Source organism: Cydia amplana, chromosome 27 (assembly GCF_948474715.1).
Source record: "Cydia amplana chromosome 27, ilCydAmpl1.1, whole genome shotgun sequence".
Taxonomy (NCBI): Eukaryota; Metazoa; Arthropoda; class Insecta; order Lepidoptera; family Tortricidae; genus Cydia; species Cydia amplana.
Window position 1 is genome coordinate 7142069 of NC_086095.1, and position 20111 is coordinate 7162179.

The 20111-nt window shown below is 39.2% G+C and overlaps 1 protein-coding gene across 1 annotated transcript; it reads right to left on the bottom strand.

Annotated features, from left to right (window-relative positions):
- Positions 1-561: 561 nt before the first annotated feature.
- LOC134660439 (uncharacterized) lies at positions 562-17931 on the bottom strand. Its single transcript, XM_063516182.1, has 3 exons — positions 15793-17931; positions 1311-1432; positions 562-1192 (listed from the first exon to the last, which is right to left on the bottom strand). The coding sequence occupies exons 1-3, from the start codon at positions 17584-17586 to the stop codon at positions 562-564; spliced, it is 2547 nt and encodes an 848-aa protein (XP_063372252.1). The 5' UTR covers positions 17587-17931.
- Between the last annotated feature and the right edge of the window lie 2180 nt (positions 17932-20111).

Sequence of the window (20111 nt, forward strand, 5' to 3'; positions counted from 1 at the left end):
GAAAAAATGTGTCCCAAAATTTTGTATGAAAAAAATTTTGTCCAGTGCGTCACGTTCATAAAAAAAAAAATTATTTCATACAAGAATGTGACGACCTGGAAAGGAATTTTTTGGACACATTTTTTTATGTATGAGGCGTGAATGTACAAATGATTCTGAGTAAAATGAGCCCAAGAAGTCAATATTTTGAAGACATGAATGAAATGTACACTTTTTTTGGACAACGCTCACATGACAGAATTTCAAATTTATAAGTTTCCGGAATGGAAAACTTACTTAATTTCCTGAAATTTTCGGAAACTTTATCAACTTTTTGGAAACTTTCCGCAACTTTCAATCTGTAATTCCTTAACTTTCGGAAGAATCAAAACTTTCAGCGCAAACAGCGCAACGTTGCTAGGTGCGATCTAAACACTAAAAGCTTTGATAGAAAATTAGTAAGCATTTTCCAAAAAAAACACAGTCTAAATAAAATATACAATTCTTAAATTCATCAACCTAAAATATTTTTGTAGATTTTTTGAATGTATTTGACAGTTACATCGACATAATGAGAGAGTGTCATGTGTCTACAACAAGTTTGGATGCTAAAATAGAATTCGCCTTCGACTCGGATTTGTCATAAAAATCGCACTTCGCCAATGATTTCGCTATTTTATCTACATTTAAATCTATCTTTACATCATTTACTTTTTCATGTGTTTCATCTAATTTAGGTTCACAATCTTTGTCACCAACATTAAGATTTATATTATTACCAACTTTATTTTCCAGTGTTTTCAATTGTAATTTACTTTTACTCGTTAATTTCTCGTTATTAACATCAAGATCTGCGTTATCTACTTTCTCATTGATTAAGCCATTTTCATAAACTCCATTAATATTATTTAAATCGTTATCAACCCCATCAACTTTTACTTCAACACTATTTCCACTTTCTGTATTTCCTTCATTTACATCTCTACTAACATCCTTACCTTCATCTTTCTCAGCTGTTAACCTTTCTTCTTCTATCCTCTCATCTTCTATTCTCTTCTCTTCTGCTAGCCTATCTTCTTCTTGCTTCCGCTTCCTCTCTTCTACTTCCAGTCGTCTCTGCTTGTTCCACCATGGCATGAAACGCTGGAACATGATTCGGCGCCGGTGTTGGGGCTTCAGCACCCACGATACTGCCATGTCCACGTCCGCAATCCTGAAGAAAGAAAAAGTCAATGATCAGTTCATGCTAAAAATGTGCCGAAAACTTGCCGATATGGTTGCATTTCAGTGTTATAACGTTGCCAATTGGCAACTAAATGTGCAATACTCACTTCCGCTTAAATCTGTCCCGGTCCATAGCATCCTGCTCCCAGTTGCCTCGGCGCGCCTGCCTCGCCGCGAACGACCACACCCTCATTACGTGCACTTTTGGAGGCTTCTCCGAGAAGGACACCTGAAAGGAAAGAAATTGTCATTAAAGCCTTGTTATATTGGACCTTATATTCTTAACTTTATAAGTAACCGAGTTCGCCAGTGGCAAAAGACAGATTCAAACCGATGTCTTTTTATATAGCTAACCTCTTAACCTTGGTAGACATTTAGTCTTATGTCTAAATTTGACCCATTTTGTACCTTGTATGAGCGACTAGCGACTTTCATATTTATTGTCAATGTGACAATGTACGAAGTGGGTCATAAATTAATACTTTCGACCATACAAACTACAAAGTCGCGGGTTGATGATTAGTTATTCATATATCTTTAAAGTCATCTTGCGCGCTAAAACAAAGGAGCATTGTTTTGACAACTGGCCAAGCGTCCATTGTATATGCCTTTATATCTTTATAATTAGACAATCATTGTTTTTTTAAGCTCTATGCTTACTGTGGGGCTAAATGGATCTGTGTCAAATTGTAAACATTTATTTACGTATGTTCCCCGATGAATGTAACTGTAAAACTTAGACTTACAAGGACTCAACGCATTTTGTTTACACTCTGCCGATTTCCAGACTATGACGTAACGATTAAAAAAAGTCTACGTCATGAGACTCATGATTGGCAATGAAGTCCAAGTGTAAACACCCGGATGAGTCACGCGTGACGTCACGAGATGACACGACAGGGGACTGGGTCAATGAAACCATACAATTCATCGAGTAACGACGTTGCTTCGAAAGATACACATTTCTAATTACAGTCGCGATCAGATATATCAGAGCGGCGAAGGCGCTCACAAATATCTGAACACTATTATCAGGGCGCTAGAGTGCGTGTTCAGATATTGCGAACACCTTGGCCGCTCCGATATATCTGATGGCGATGTACACATACTATATTTAGACATTGCAGACAGCTCTGGTGGCCTTGCAGACAGCGGTAAGAGCGTGTGACTTGCAATCCGGAGGTCGCAGGTTCAAACCCTGGCTCGTACAGTCGTACCAATGAGTTTTTCGGCACTTATGCACCAAGTTTTCCAATTTCTAATTTGAACCTTGTTCTATAAGTAAATTGGAACGAATTTCGTTTATTAACACGCAATGAAATAAGAGAAATGCTACTTTATTTGTTTCATGTAAGGTTCAAATTAGATTGCAACGAATATGTACATTTTAATGTACATTTAGACTCACGAGGTTACGAGTAAAATACTTATGCTAAGGTATTTTACACGTCACAAAAGTCCCTGACTATAATATATCCTCTACATTACTTTCAAACCCTCAGAAACCAAGTACAACCAGTAAAATGATGAAATAAGTGGTTCGTATTGCGATAAGGTTATCTGTATGCAGTTAGTTTTACTGTATAAAACAACTCTACTATAATTAGCTCCAGTATACGAGTAAGTTGACTTTTTAACTCCCTAATAGAGAGATTCTACGTGATTACGACTAGGTATCACTTCACTACATACCTACATAGCATAAAAAGTCGCTTTCCGCAGTGTGTCTGTATGTATGCTTAGATCTTTAAAACTACGCAACGGATTTTGATGCCGTTTTTGTAATAGATAGACTGATTCAAGAGGAAGGTTTATGTATAATTTGTTAACCCGAAGCCGGGGCGGGTCGCTAGTTATTATCAGGGGTCGGACAAAAAGTGCCGATCACGTAAAAATGACGTAATCTTGCACACAGGATGATGTTTGAGTTTGTATTTAAACTTCCGTGTGACATGTAGTAACAAAGTAGTATTAATGAAGTAACAAAATAATCGTAAATAAATCCATGGAATTAATAATACAGGTGGTAGGGTGATGTAGTGAATAAAATAAATGTCTTCGTTGGTATATCTTGATTACAGCAAGAGCAGTATACGTGTTTGTCACGTACCTCCAAAAACGGAAAATTGCCACAATATTCGAGTACAGATGACATTTTAGAGCGTTTTCTTATACATTAGTAAATATACATTTTAGCTAAATATAATCGTGAAGATACAATAGCTAAACAATAACGAAGTCAATTTATTGTTCATCCGGCCCCTATTTCACCACGCCGACATTTGTCAGTGACATATGTCGAGTCACAATTGTCAAGTGACAGGTGACAAGTGACAACTTCGTAAACTATTTTTGTATAGAAGTGCTTATAGACATGACAGGCATTTAGTTACAATTGTCCATCTTTCATTTAATGACAATGATTTGGTGAAACAAGAGTAGTTTTTATAAGTCGACATATTTGTCAATTTGTCGGTAATTCTTGACATGAGATCGGAGCTGTGTCAGGCTTGGGTGACAATTGTAGTGTTTTCGTTGTTAGCAAACCCCGTTATCAATGTTGCAGTTCATTGAAAATAAACGTTGGCAAAACTTTGTACCCTAAATTCGCCTTTAGGGTACAAATAAAAATCGCTTTAAATCGCTATTAAATTCTTCTTAACTAGCATTAAATCATAATTCCATTATAAATTGTAATTGTTGCCTATGAAGGCGTTTAGTAATTCAACATTTAGGATTTGGAATAAGTTTTCATAATTTAAAATTATAATGCGAAGTTGGGGACCGGTAGCGAAATTAGGTATGTTTAGGTAGGTATTGTTTTTTTAATAATTTACTTGGGCGAAGTTGGGCACTAACAGTAAAGTTAGGGATTTGTTTAGTTAGAAAATGAATATCCGCGAAAGCAATATTATTAGTGGTGATATTCTTATACAAGGGAATATTTAAAGTACGAATAGATTCCTACTTTGACCGCACTGACTTTGCATTTGCAGAAAAAAATACTTAAAACAACAAACAAAAAAATAATTCTTTGACGCCTTGTCAACAAATAATGTAGGTATACGCTGCATTAGATGGGGTCGGGACACAGATGGGATCTCAATCAATATCATGTTAGTGATGACAACACGGCACATCGAAAGCAATTAACGATCTCTTGTGAAGAATTGACAAATATGTCGACTAGTAAATATTACCCTTGTTTCACAAAATAATTGTCATTAAATTTAAGATGGACAATTGTACCAAACTACCTGTCATGTTTATATGAAGTTCTATACAAAACAATTTACGTAATTGTCATCTGTCACCTGTCACTTGACAATTGTCACTCGACATATGTCACTGACAAATGTCGGCGTGGTGAAACAAAGGTTGAAACATTTTTTTGACAATTGTCGTACCTGTCAGCTTGGTGAAATAGGGGCCTGATTGACAATGTGTCAGTCAAAAACGTACTTACTCATTTCAAGTGGGGATATCGTTTAATAAAGAGGTTGATAAATGATAAGTGATAATTGTTTATGAAAATCAAAAATACTATTTGAAATCATCCTATAAGTGGTTTGACGTCATCCGCACTTTTTGTCCGACCCCTGGTTATTATATATGAATTGACGCAGCCGGCACCAAAATATTAGCACATCAGGAATTTTGTCAGATAAGGTCAATGTGGCTAATTCCGTCATAGGGACTATTCCGTCTACTAGCGTTTTTCTCAAACAACGAACAAAATTTATAATTTCATCGACAAAGCAGCGATTGCTTTTAGGGCCACCCCACATCTAGCGTCTTTCGAGCGTCGGCGTCTGGTCAGCGCTATGGAAAATGACGTTGCGTCGACGTTCGACCATAGAGTTGTAGACGCCGACGCTCGAAAGACGCGAGATGTGGGATGGCCCTTAGTTTCAGCAATCAAAAGCAATGGTTTTTTTACTACGATTGTAAAGCAAAGAAATATACGCTCGTGGACGGAGTAGCCCCTATGACAGGTTAATTCAAAATTTGTATCTGGTACTGGTAACCGTAGGGTAGGGTAGACGCAATTGGCCCATGTTAGTCCCACTTTATGATGGTTACGGTCTAAATATGTCACCGATCTGGGTTCATCGACCTTCCAGACAATGCTACAGTATTCACGAACATTCAGGTCTTGATGTTATCGGTGTCAATTGGGTCACGCGGTCAACAGTGAAAAACAAGCCGTATTATTTCAGGATTTACTGGTAGAGAAGGCCATTTGGCATTAAGTCCGCCTTACGTCCATTTTTCTTTGGTTTTGTGCAATAGATAAATGAAATTAAGGGCTACACAACTCAGAGTATTATATAGTATACTATTAATAATATTATTGCGGTGCTATGCGACGTAAGCGCCAGCCGCCATAAGGTACCTTTTCCCGTAGAACGTCACCTTTGTAACTAGTAAAAAGTCAGTGACCCCGACAATTTACCCACTTGATTCATCCCTTGCACAAGTAAACCTTGTTTTACACTCAGAATGACGTGGCATAAAGCTTTTGTCTCTTTCTTACTACAGCATGATTACAATATTGCCGACTCTTTCCCACATGACGGTTATGTGTCATATATTGCGTGTGAACTGCTGAATTAGACTTTGGATCAATGATCTATTTGTAATACATCACTACATACTATAAAACAAAGTCGCTTCCCGCTGTCTGTCTGTCTGTCTGTATGTATGTTTAGATCTTTAAAACTACGCAACGGATTTTGATGTGGTTTTTTTAAATAGATAGAGTGATTCAAGAGGAAGGTTTATGTATAATTTGTTAACCCGCGCGAAGCCGGGGCGGGTTGCTAGTATCTTATAAGTACCTTTAAACGAGCGATTCTTGTGTAATGTAGATATTGACGATGCAAAAGCGATCCAACAGAGGATATGAGGACTTGAATAAATGGATTTTTTCTTTATCTTTTATATATTTCGGGGATCTCGCAAACGGCTCTAACGATTTCGATGAAATTTGCTATATGGGTGTTTGCGGGGCCGAAAAATCGATCTAGCTTAGGTCTAGTCTCTAGGAAAACGCGCATTTACGAGTTTTAAATGTTTTTCGAGCAAGATATTGACGTGTGACGAGCTGATAGTCGGTTGAGACGTGGGAGTGGTAGTATAGATAAATCGGTACTTTTTTTATCTACGTGCAGCTTGGAGGATACAACTAAACGCAGTAGCCATTAACAGGCTTTCCCCTCTGTCGAAAATAGGCGGCCAACGGTCATACACAATGTATGGACTGATGTTTATCTGACATGGCTATTTTTACGTTACGCATACATTTGACGTTCCCCTCCCCCGCAAAAATCGGCAGACTGTTTTGTACAGAAAATTACAGACATGGCGTCTCCGTTTGATTATATCCTCCAAGACGTGCAGTTCCGTTACTTAGATACCTACTCACGAATAGTGTCGTACCTAGCTTACGGGTATTAAACTGGATTTGGCATGAGTGGTGGGGATAACTGATAGAACGGGATAGTCTTGTCTATCTTTCAGTAGGAGTAGCAGCGAAAGCGCTATTATTGTTTGTCCTTGTCACAGTCTCACTTTTTTTTTATTCCCCACCGTAAATTAGTATGATGATTGGTCGAATTTATTTGTTGCCCACCATAACAAATAAATTCGACCAATCATAGCCGCATAGCGTCGCATTGCGTATGTTTTGTCCCTCACGGAGGCACGCGTAGACCACTTCTATAGGATGCGGGAAGTGTCAATCTCAAGTTTAAGTTGCCAATTTAGGCCACAAGATGGCGTCGTAGCGCGCACGGTCCTATATATGTACTAAAAACTTTTTTGTCGTTAAGAATTACAAGCAATGTACGATTTTCTTATCAAAAACTAATTAAATTGAAACATGTTCGTGACAACACATGTGTAGTTGTATAGGTACAAATAGTGAGTGCAGGTGTGAATTTATCAAGCTGATAAAACGGTCACGCCTTCTGCTCGCGTCACTACAAAATACACAATCACACATACATTGGGAATACCATACATTCCTCTCAAAAGGCTGGCATAAAGCATTTTTGATAAATTGTACAAAAACATGGTGATTTTGAATACGGTCAAACATAATCGTCATCTTCCTCGCGTTGTCCCGGCATTTTGCAACGGCTCATGGGAGCCTGGGGTCCGCTTGGCAACTAATCGCAGGAATTGGCGTGGGCACTCTGTTTTACGAAAGCGATTGCCATCTGACCTTCCAACAGTTCCAACCCAGAGGGTAAACTAGGCCCTTATTGGGATTAGTCCGGTTTAGGGTTTGCTCCCGGGAAATACCGGTACCGAAAGTACCGGGAATTCCCGGGATTTAGAGCCAAGCAAAGAACCGGGATTTCAAAATTAAAATCCGGATTTTCGGGACTAAAATTTCCGGTACAATATTTGACTGCTTCCTGTTACTTAGCATGAAATATCATGTTTTATAAGGAAAATAAATATATTTTATCAATCTAAGGCTGATGGTAATACTTTTACGGCTGACCACTACATTAAAATAAATTTAAAAAAATGTCAATGGCTTTGACAAAGCCGACAATATAAAATTGCGTAATTTGATACTTTAAGGGCATAAATGTTTGTACGATAAATAATTTTATACGAACAATTAGTTATTTCATATTTGTATACTAACTAGAAGCAAAAATAGAGACAATGTTGTAATTAATAAAATACTACTTTTAATTCAAATTCAAACACGGTATAAGAAACTCACATATGATAATGATATTGTAAATATATTAATAATTGTGGCTGAATAATTTCTTGATTTGTCGTATTGATAGTTCTGTTATTATATGTTCGAAAATTATCAATTTTTTTATCCTTTTTCACAAAACGTCTTACATATTTAAAAAAAATGATGTTATTACTGAGCCACAATTCAGTTTTTGCCATTCAACAAAGATAGTAAAAATATCATGTAGTTTAGGAAAAAAAAACAAATTATATTAATGATTGTGTGACTTAAAGACACATATTATGGTACAAAAGAAGTGTGTACCTTCACTGTGCTACTTTTTTATTGTTTTAAGAAAGATTCGTGGTCGTTTTACGCTTTTTTTTTTACTGAAAATTGATGTGAAAACTAATTTTTGAAGGCAGTCCCGAAAGTACCGAAAATACCGGGAAATCCCGGTTCCATTTTTGCCCGGTACCGAAAATCCCGGTTCTTTTAAATAGTACCGGTTCTGCAATCCCTAGTCCGGTTTCCTCACGATGTTTTCCTTCACGGAAAAGCGCCTGGTAAATATCTAATGATATTTCGTACATAAGTTCCGAAAAACTCATTGGTAGGACCCGGGATTTAAACCCGCGACCTCCGGATTGCAATCGCACGCTCTTACCGCTAGGCCACTAGCGCCTTAAAAAAACGTTCTGTATAATATTAGATATAGTTTGTCAAAGGACTGTCTCATTTCAAACATAGAGAGAATCATACTGTTTTTGTCTTACACTAGTATTACTTGCACCCAAAAGAAAAGGATGAGTATAGTTTTTTTGTTCTTATTTACTGACAAATTGGTTTGACCAACTATAGGTAGATCAACTGTGGACAGAGACGAGAATTCCAACGTGACGTCATTCAAGGTCATATTTCACTAACACGAGACGAGATAACAAGACATCCCTCCTAAGTATGTGTGTCACATTCATTCATTAGTCGTTCGTTACGTTCGTACACTAAACTGCCAAAGCGATAAAATCTCACACGTCACTGCGTAGATATACTGGACACATTCTTATCAACGAAAAACTATAATCCAATATCCATTCGTCCACAATTCCACATATGGGGCATTATCTATGAAAAGGGACGTTATTGTCGATGGCGCTTACGCCGCTCAGCGTCGCGCGGCATTCTATTTATATCAGAGCATCGTTAATAATGGCGTAAGCGCCATCGAAAATAAGGTCCCTTTTCATAGATAACGTCACACATAATGAGCGAGCAAAAGGCGCGTACTGGACGGGAACGGCGCGCGGCGCGTCGAGCCAATAAAAGCCAGGCCACACCGGCTGCGTGTGCGTAGACGTGCACGTGCGCTAAAATGTTGGAGACGCACACGCACACGTCACGCCAGCGGTGCGTCGTCTCTCATAAAGAACTGTATATTACAACGCGCACGCCTACTCTACGCACACGCACCCGGTGTGCACAGGCTTTAAGACTCCACTGGCCATCTGTCACCACCACCACCATGGTCTGTCACCAGACTGTATCTCATGAACCGTGATAGATAGACAGTTCGAATTTTCACAGATGATGTATTTCTGTTGCCACTATAACCAAAAATACTAAAAACGGAATAAAATATTATTTAAGTGGGGCTCCCATACAACGTGTTTATTGCCGTTTTTTGCGTAATCGTACGGAACCCTTCGTGCGCGAGTCCGACTCGCACTTGCAGGTTTTTTGTATATCTAAAGGGGCCCACTGATTACCAGTGCGCCGGACGATAACGGCCTGTCAGTTAAACGAAAAAGGTGACAGTTCCGAACAACTGACAGGCCGATATCGTCCGGCGGACTCAGTGGGCCCCTTAAATGTGTAGTTGTGTCTGTCTTATTACGAGGGTGAATCAAAAAGTCCTTAGAACTGGCTGTTTATAAAAAGTTTTTAAATGAAGTTTTTTTTTATTTTGAAATGTCATTATAACGTAATATTTGACAGTTGGTTTCATTCGAATTGTTCCCGCCGTTACATGGTAAATCAATATTTTGCGAAATAAGTCGACTAAAACGTCCCATTATGGAAAAAATGAGTTACGTGCCGTGATAAAGTACTTGTGTATGAAAAAAATGACTACCAAGGAAATTTTTTTGGATATTCAGCAAACCGTAGGCACTAGTGCTGTATCCTATTCCACCGTCGCTTTCTGGGTTGCCGAGTTTAAAAGAGGCAGATCTAGCTGCGAAGACGACCCCCGCTCCGGCCGGCCATCTACCTCAGTTAACGCAAAAACCGTTGAAAAAATTGAGAAAATGGTTTTGGACGACCGGCGACTAACAATTAAATACATAGCAGAGACTCTAAAGATTTCGTTTGGTAGCGTACATTCAATACTAACCGATGTTTTGGGTTTTAAAAAAGTGTCAGCAAGATGGGTTCCGCGAATGTTAACGCAGGCTAACAAAGACTTGCGTTTAGAAGTTTCGAAGCGGAATCTAAAGAAAATCTTGCATGGTCCGGACACTTTTTATCGTCGTTTCGTAACAATGGACGAAACATGGGTTCACCATTTTGACCCTGAAACAAAAAAGCAAAGCATGTCCTGGAAACGGCCATCCTCCCCTCCAATAAAGAAATTTAGAGTATTTCCGACAGCAGGTAAAGTTATGGCCTCAGTTTTCTGGTATGCAGAAGGAATCCTTTTTATTGATTATCTGCCTAAAGGGAAAACCATTACAGGTGCCTATTACACCGATTTGATACCAAAAGTGCGTCAAGCAATCAAAGAAAAACGTCGAGGAAAATTGAGTGCGGGAGTGCTTTTTCACCATGATAATGCTCCGGCTCATCGATCACAAATGGCTCTCACTGCAATCCGCCAAGCTGGTTTTGAGATCTTTGATCATCCGCCCTACTCGCCAGACTTAGCTCCTAGTGATTTCCACTTGTTTCCGAAACTAAAGGAGCACATTCGCGGAACTAAATTTGACGACAACAACGCGGTCATGGGTGCCGTAGAGGAGTTTTTTGAGACTCAAGAAAAATCGTTTTTTATGATGGATTAAAAAAACTTGAAAAACGGTATAATAAATGTATAGAACAAGAAGGAAATTATGTTGAAAAGTAAAAAAAATAAAAATGATATTCGTTTGTTTTTGACCCTATTTCTAAGGACTTTTTGATTCACCCTCGTATACTGGTCGCCTCAAACACTCGTCATGTCGGCCATTGGAATATAATTCCAATGTCGAGCGCGTGCCAAAATATTCCACGAACGCCATGATGAATTGACGGACGCCATAGGCTTTTTTGACGGACTGACACCAAAAAGGTAATAAATCTGTTGTCTTGTATGACGCGAGTACGCGACATAGCTGGCCCACGTTTTACCATTGTGACCATTTTCATTGTCAGGTCCGCGCCACAACCCATAATAATAGAACTATTATATACTAAGTACTAGTCAAATCAGTTTCTTTTTTCGAACTGTCAAAACGATTAGGCTACTATGGAATTTATATGAAACACTAGCATGTGACGTCAGAATCAAATTACCTACTGTTTATAGTTTTATACGGGTTTTAAAATAAATAGTGTGGCTAAAAATAACTGCTGTCTACGTTTCTCCATTAATCTTCTGGTGCTTTGTTTAATGCATGGTGTAAAATAATTTATCTTAAATATGTACAGTGAAATACCCTATTATAGAATAGAATAGAATAGAGAGCGTTTATTCGTGACCAAAAATAAGTAAAGAGAATAACAGGTAACATAACAACAAAGTCACGAAATGGCATACCCTTACATACCAAGCGAAAAGAATGCTTCCAACGTCACGGCAGCACACGCAATATACATCTGTGATCGATGCGGCAAGAAATGCCGATCGGCCATTGGTCTATATAGTCATCGCAGTCGATGTAGGCTCTAGACTACCTCCTCAAAATACTGATGATGATGATTACCTACATACGCATGAAAGACGGCATAATTAAAAGAATCCCCAAGTAAAAAGAGACGATTAGTGGAGCCAGGGGGTTCCCGAAAGTCTACACCTCACAGAGCCTCTAATACAAAATATTTAAGATGAAATTGAAGACATAATACACGATAACCTTTAAACAGACATATCCTTTGTTAAACAACAACAAAGTATTTCAAGCATTTTAAGTCATTCATTACTTTATCTGTTTATCATTAAATGTAATTATCGTTAAGGGTCCAGGTTGTATAAAAACAAAGTCATTACACTCATTAGCAACTGCATCATTTAGACTAATCACCGCGGCCACCAATTATATGAAGACTTCGAAATTAATTTAAAGAAACAGGCGTAAGAGTAGTGTTTTTGTCTGCGACTCTGCGTGTGTACGGCGCTTTATACTACACTTAAGGTTCCGTCACACAGGCGCGTTTTCCGGGCGGGGTGTGAGCGTTTTATAAGTAAAAGCGGCGCGCTCCGCTCACGCCCCGCCTGGAAAACGCGCCTGTGTGACGGAACCTTTAGTCTAACACGCGCCTACACGCGCTTACAAAAACGACGCTCGGGTTATTCGTCGACCGCCATTTTGGTAACATCGCCTCGTGATTAATTTCTTTGTTTTTGCTTATTAATATTGTTTAAAGTGTAATATTGATAGCGTATTATGCAGTAAACTAATGTGGAAGTGTGCAGATAATGAATGATATAATCATGAAACGCGTTTAACCACCATTCTGGCGTCAACGCCGGGAGGCCCACGTGGGTTCTTGTAAAGTCCAGCTATTGCCTTACAAGAACTGAGAACCCCTACTACCGAACAACGTCGTGCCCTAGAGCATTTATTTTGGTATTTCTACTTCTAACCGTGGCTGGCTAGAGGCCATAATTTTATACTTTTATACCGTACACTGGCAGAATTTTATTACAAATAATATTAATTCAATCCCACGTGGGATCCACTTTGACGTTGGCGAAATCATCGATAGTATCGATGGAGCCATATTACCCAAAGATTGAATTGAATTGAAAACGACGCGCGCGCGTATAAAACGCTAGTCTGAAACCGCCCTAATATTAGGGCGTTTATAGTTTAAATTTGACTTTAAAAGGCTCGAGTCTTACACGTTTCCGTGTTATCGTGACGTTGCAATCTCACAATGTAATCTATCGTATATCGACCCCAGATTTATGTTCGTTGTCGTGCCAACTGAACATGAATAAAAAGCAGAATAAATACGATCCGATTCCGATTGTATAAGACGTAATACTTTTGGCACACGGTGCACGCTATCTGTCAAAATGTTTAAACGAATCAAATGTAGCTAAAAAGTAGCGTTTAATTAATGGAGTTGTTTTTGCTGAGATTCAATACCCAGAAGATTCGAGGACTGTTGTTTCTAACAGTGTTTATCTAGACTTAGTTTTACTAAGCGCCTGTGCACACCACATGCCTGTACGTGCGCGCTGTAATATACAGATGTTTAAGAGAGACGGCACACCGCTTGCGTGACGTTTTAGCGCACGCGAACGCTTTAAAGGTCCCGTCACACAGGCGCGTTTTCCGGGCGGGACGTGAGCGTTTTATATGTAAAAGCGGCGCGCCCCGCTCACGTCTCGCCCGGAAAAACCGCCTGTGTGACGGAACCTTTACAGTGACGGACCGATTGGTGTAACCGACCTTTAAGTCTTTACCGGAAATGTTTCCATTCATTCTTATTGTTTTATTGTATTTTTATCACTTGAACACGCAATGATTGCATGCAACATTACAAGTGCACGGTAACGTAACATGCTACCTCTGTCTTGCAGGAAGTGGTGGCAATCACATATTTTAGCAATGCAAAGTGTTTTATAGAGTAACGTAAGAATTGTTTTGGACTGTAATGAATTGACCCATATATGAAGAAAATTTGATAAAATTACGAGATTTTTTCATTGGGCCTTCACCTGCGCCTATAATTTCACATAAATATAGGTCTATTGCATACCTAGTCAGCAGCAGAAGTTGCTAAGCGGGCGAGGTGTTCTAAATTACCTTGACACGCTCGTATTCCCTTATGGCTCCTCTACACGATGGGCCAACGCCGGCCACTCCAAGGGACGCAGCCATGCAGTAGAATGAGATAGCAATATCACTTGCTCCCTCTAACGCATAAATGCGTCCCTTGGAGTGGCCGGCGTTGGCCCATCGTGTAAAGGAGCCATTAACAATAAAGTCGCGTCAAGATCATTTTGAACACCTAGCCCGCTTAGCAATTTCTGTTGCTGACTATACAAATAAGTAGACAAATTGACAAGGTAATCTTGGTTTTGTACCCTCAATGGAAACTACCACTTGGATGTATTGATCGTACCCATATTAGTAAACATTATTCGAAAGAGATAAAGTTACTATAATTATGAGTCATTAATAACAATAAACATATGATTCCTAATTTCCTAGTATATTTGTTAGAGATGCAACGGATAGTTGTTTGGCCGGATACCGGATATCCGGCCTGGACACTGGCCGAATATCCGGTATCCGGCCGCCGGATATTTGGCCGGCGGAACTATACCTATATTTTGAGTTTTGCAGGTGCGCGTCGTCCTGTTTCGTAGTGAACGTTCGCGCGGACACATTTCTAGGATCGTAACGAGTTTTATCATGTCATTAACGTATCACAATTTGCCTTTGATGGATTTCCAATATTAAAGACAAATAATTCGTTTTTTTAATGATCATCAAACTTAATTAAAATTGTTTTATTAAAAAAATATTAAGTTAATATTGTTTTAAAAGAATAAACTGATTCGACTATGACCGTGACCGTGACTGTTTCAGATTCCATTTTTTACCCCAAAATGTGTTAATTTTACTATCCGGTATCCGGCCGGATAGTAGGTCGCTATCAGGTATCCGGCCGGATACTAAAATAACGGCCGGATAGGCCGGATACCGGATAGTAACCTGATATCCGGTGCGTCTCTAATATTTATTTGTCCACTTTTCCTCTAGTTATTAATTTTGAATATTTCATCTATGTGGTTCAGGCGGTAAATTTTACAGAAATGTAATTACCCGACTACGGCGAAGCAAAAGGAGGGTTATGACTTTGAGTGGTATGTTTTTAACTTTAAAGACTTTTGCACATATTAAAGGTACATAACGACTATTTTATATTATATGTACTAGCGACTCGCCCCGGCTTCGCACGGGTTACACAAAACAACAAATTATACACCTAAACTTTCCTCAAGAATCACTCTATTGATCGTATGAAAATCCGTTCAGTCGTTTTTGAGGCGCGGCGGGGGACTTCGTTTTATAAGGTGTAGTGACTATAAAGTATTAACTAAACCTTGCGATGACACACGTCCACAAAAGGTCAGTCAGTGTGTTGATACTTTTCAAGGTCAATTGACAGGTTCCGGAAATTATTGCTAATTCATTATTATCCTTTATGTGTAACATGTTCTTGTGTGGATTGTGATTCATTGGTCGATTTATATATTTACACTACAGACGCCATCAGATATATCGGAGCGGCCAAGGTGTTCACAATATCTGAACACGCACTCTAACGCTTCGACAATAGAGGCGTGTTCAGATATTTGTGAGCGCCTAGACCGCTCCGATATATCTGATGATACTTTACGTGCTAGTGACCGCACTATTTTCAATCGAATTTTTCGATATAGGCACGTAAACTCGTAATCAATAGGCAGATATATTTGTTTCATGCATATGCATATACATAACATTGTAGCCATAATGATGTATATTTATACTGGTTCTGTATCTCATGAATAACAGAACTAAACTAATAAGTCTTTTGGAATCTAAAATCTAAACTAGTAAGAAAAATCGTTTCCCCAAGTTAGTCAAACCCAAAACATCAAAATCAAGTAAAAAAACACTCACCTTCTTAGGTGGCTGCTGTCTTCTCAATAGTTTCTTAGCGTCATTCAGAAGCAATCCTGTGTTCACCTCCTCTGCCAAATCCAACTCCTCACAAACTGTCACACTGTCCACTTCATCCCCACTCTCCTCCCGCACTGTATCGTCAAACAAACTGTCATCCGTCAAATCCCCAACGGTCCGGGTCAGCGAATGCGACAATTTACATGACACACCTGAGTCACTAACATCCGAATCAGAGTCGCTATCGACTGTGGAGTCACCAAACACATCGTGAGATGTGTAGCAGCTGTCTGGCGAGTCCTCGAAGACGATGAAGGAGTCTTCGGAGTCGCAGTCGGATACTGCGCAGTGTCTTGCCGCTTTCGGGCTGTCGGTGAACACTATTTGGAATGAGTCGTCACTGTCTGTTGACGTAGAACGGAAGCGACCATGGACTTCATCAAAATATTCAGGTTCCGGCTCAGGTATCAGCTTCGGTAAGTTGATTACATCACTAAGCTTAGTCGGTGGTAATATCGGAGAATTATCAGGGCTTGAGACTTCAGTGTCTAAAGAGTTACCGAAACACATATCGTCTTGAATATTCTTAATTAATTGCGATTGCTTTCTTTTATCTGTACTCCTCGCCGGGTTTTTAAAGTGCTTATCCTGTACTTTGTTTTTTATGTCTGTTACGGGTTCCAAGACAGAATCTGATTCAGTTTTCGTTCTAGATTTAGGTTTTCGGCTTTGCAGTAAAGCTTTTAGTCTGTTTACTTTGTCTTCGCATGCTGCGATAACTTCTTGTTTTTCTTTCGCTTCTTTTACAGGTAAAACATTTGGTAAATCTGGTTTAACTTCAATTTTAGCTTCTATGTTGTCTGTTGTTCCTTTTGATTCAGTTTTTTGACTGTCATTCACATCTACTTGTGATTTTACTTGAGTATTAGCTTTAGCCTCCCTTATTTCTACATTTTGACTGTTAGTTTTTTCTACTGGAGCAATTTCAGCGTCCGGCAGAGCCTGGATGATGTCCATAACTTCCTTCACCTCCGTCTTGACTTTCAGAGCTGCGGCTTCTATCACCTCTTCCTTATGATGGTTAGACAGACTGATGTACTCAATATGGTCGCTGTTTGAGAGTCGGACAAAGTCTTCGGGTGAGAAGGCATCTTCGAAGGATTCCTCAACCGAACCGGGCTCGACAAAGACTCTCTTAGGCTTTCTTCTGTATTTTGGGGTGGTGGGAACAGGTTTGCTGGTGAGTAAGTGTCTTACTCGGTTGAGTTTGTCCTCGCAATGCGCCGCGGCGCTTCGACAATCCGCACTCATGGCGTCGTCTTTCTTGAGCGACTGCGAGCGTGTAGACTTATTTAAATCCGCTTCGCTGGCCGTCTGCCAGCTCGGGTCGGGATCAAAACAATCGTAGTATTGGTGCGCTGGCTCGCGACGCCTAAAAACGCCGCTCGATATTGCACTAATAACCCCCGAGAAAAAACTACCAAAACTAAAAGAATACTCAGTTCTAGTCTGTTCTTTTTCCATTTTTGGCTCTGGAAATGCTTTAGACTCCAATTTAGGCCCTGTAAATGGTGGTTTTGGCTTTTCTGCTGTTGGTATGGTGTCCGCTAAGTTCTTTTGAAGCGGATTTGGCATCATATGCAAGTTGTGTATCAACATTTCTTCGGCGAAAGTCTTTGATAAGTCTGTCTTTGATGTATCGGTACTATAGTTTGCTATTGAGTACATGTTAAACGCTGGAATAGGGCTCAAATTGAGCTGATTGCGCCTATTGCGCCACTGATTAGTATGCATTGTGGTTACGTTATTTTACTAAGACACTACGCAAAGTCTGTGAGGATGCTAGGCCATTTTAGCACTCAGGCTGCCATAGGGTCCAAAAATCTTGCTGTACAAGGATCTAGGAACGGCTTATCAGTGAGTCTACACCACTTTCTAGAGCACTTCAAGGAAGGATACACTGATATCGAATCGAAAGAGTTCAAGGGAATCACTATTTCGCGACCAAACACTGTATCTCCTCGTGAAACGATGTCCAATACGACTGTAGAACTTGTAGATTTGTTTTCTTCGTAATAACTAACGTTGTTGGGCTCCATTATTGCAAAATTGCGAAAACACATTAAACACACATCTTTACACTTCGGCCATTTTGAGAATAATAAAGGACAAAGATAAGGAAATAGTATTTATAAAAATCTGTAGTCTATGGTCAGAGTGGCTGATGTAACAATAGTGAATCGGTATAATTTTCACATTAAAAACACATATTAAACCATGATGACCAATACAACAAAACAAATAAATAATACAATCGTACGTGAGTCATGTCACGAGTGTTTATGGTCAACATGTCCGAGGACTTTTGGGTGCCATCTCTTTTACTCTTGCGACGTATGTAGTTAGATAGAAAGAGAGAGGTAGCGAAAAACATTGTGACGTATCGTGCTACCACAGATAGCACTACATTTTACAAATAACTGTTGTATCGGCATATCCGACACAAGATGACGCTGAATGCAAGACTGAATATTTAGAGTGCATTTTATATTATATTACAATGAAATTGAGATTGTATTGCATGTGTTTCATCATTTTACTGTTATTGGTCATGGTTTATTAAATACTCGTACGTATTGTTTAAGTCATTATTTCGACAGACCATACCAACCAAGTAATAAGCTGGTAGAAGTTTTAGTCGGTTAACATTTTTTATCGGTATGTTTCCGTCCGTTCCGTATGCTATCGGTCGCATTTTTATCACTTGTCATGCTATGCGTCACTTTTGCACTTACATATTTGTTAGAACGTGACAGACAGCCATAGTGACAAATGATAAAGAGCCGGCCATCTTAGCCCTACAGCTCTAGTTTCCGTCCACTTGACGGAGTAGCAACTATACGAAGTGTCATTTAGTATCTGACACAACTGCTGGGACATAAATAAATAGATATAGATAGATATTATAGGACATTCTTACACAGATTGACTAAGTCCCACAGTAAGCTCAAGAAGGCTTGTGTTGTGGCATAGAGAAAAAATACATAGAGTGCTCACTCCATACATCAGTTCAGACTATTAATTTCAGTGTCTACATCTAGCATCGAGTAGCGGAACTATCAGTACTGCTACTTGACAATAGATGTAGCACCGACCGGAAAGTCTTATCTCAACAGCATAAGACTTTCCGGTCGGTGCTACATCTATTGTCAAGTAGCAGTACTGATAGTTCCGCTACTCGATGCTAGATGCTAATAGTCTTTTTGGTACTAAAACTGATGTATGGAGTGAGCACTCTATGTATTTTTTTCTCTATGGTTGTGGGTACTCAGACAACGATATATATAATATACAAATACATAAATACATAGAAAACACCCAAGACTCAGGAACAAATATCTGTGCTAATAACACAAATAAATGCCCTTACTAGGATTCGAACCCAGGACCGCGGCTTAACAGGCAGGGTCACTACCCACTAGGCCAGACCAGTCGTCAAATAAATACACAGCCAAACACAGGTCTTATAAAGTAAGGAAGGACCCTAATCACTAAGAATCTCGTACATTGATCCGCCATTTCCTATCTCTTTCGCACGCGCCTAATTATATTGCTGTCCCGTCCATGATTCGGTCAATGCCACTGTGCGAGCGGGACTGCAATATAATTATGCGCGTGCGATAGAGAAAGGAACAGGCGGTTCAATGTACGACATTCTTCGTGCTCAGCGTCGTTACTTTACAATGAAATTGTAACTTGTAATTAAACAATACGCTATATTTTGTAATATATTTATTGGCCCATAACATAATCAACTTTACACAGTACAATACATCTACATTACTCTAATATATTATGAAACTTTATTATATTGTAAAAGTTAAAAATAACATGTCTCGCGCGTCATACAAACTCATTCACCAAATTGGGTTTTATAGTTATAGTTGGTCAAACCAATTTGTCAGTCAGTAAGAACCAGGGAAACTATACTCATCCTTTTCTTTTGGGTGATAGTACTAGTGTAAGACAAAGATTGTATGATTCTCTCTATGTTTGAAATGAGACAGTCCTTTGACAAACTTTATTTTATTACATTTTATAAGGTTATTGGGGTTATTCTGAAAATAAACAGTGGAATGAACTGTCGCCTGCGGTATTTCCGGATCGATACGACGTTCAAACCTTCAAGAAAATAGCGTACTCCCATCTTAAAATTGTCGATTTGTCGACTTCGAAATAACTCGCGTTTTGGTATGAAAACTGATGTATGCAGTTACCACACTTTCTTTACTTAATCTGGGTGACCGAGCTTCGCTCGG

What these genes read in the sequence shown, in the direction of transcription:
- LOC134660439 (XM_063516182.1), bottom strand. Translation starts at nt 17,586, where the DNA reads ATGCATACTAATCAGTGGCGCAATAGGCGCAATCAGCTCAATTTGAGC. An exon ending in GACAGCAGCCACCTAAGAAG is followed by an intron (nt 1,433 to 15,792) that starts GTGAGTGTTTTT and finishes CTTTCCTTTCAG; the next exon opens with GTGTCCTTCTCGGAGAAGCC. An exon ending in CGGGACAGATTTAAGCGGAA is followed by an intron (nt 1,193 to 1,310) that starts GTGAGTATTGCA and finishes TTCTTTCTTCAG; the next exon opens with GATTGCGGACGTGGACATGG.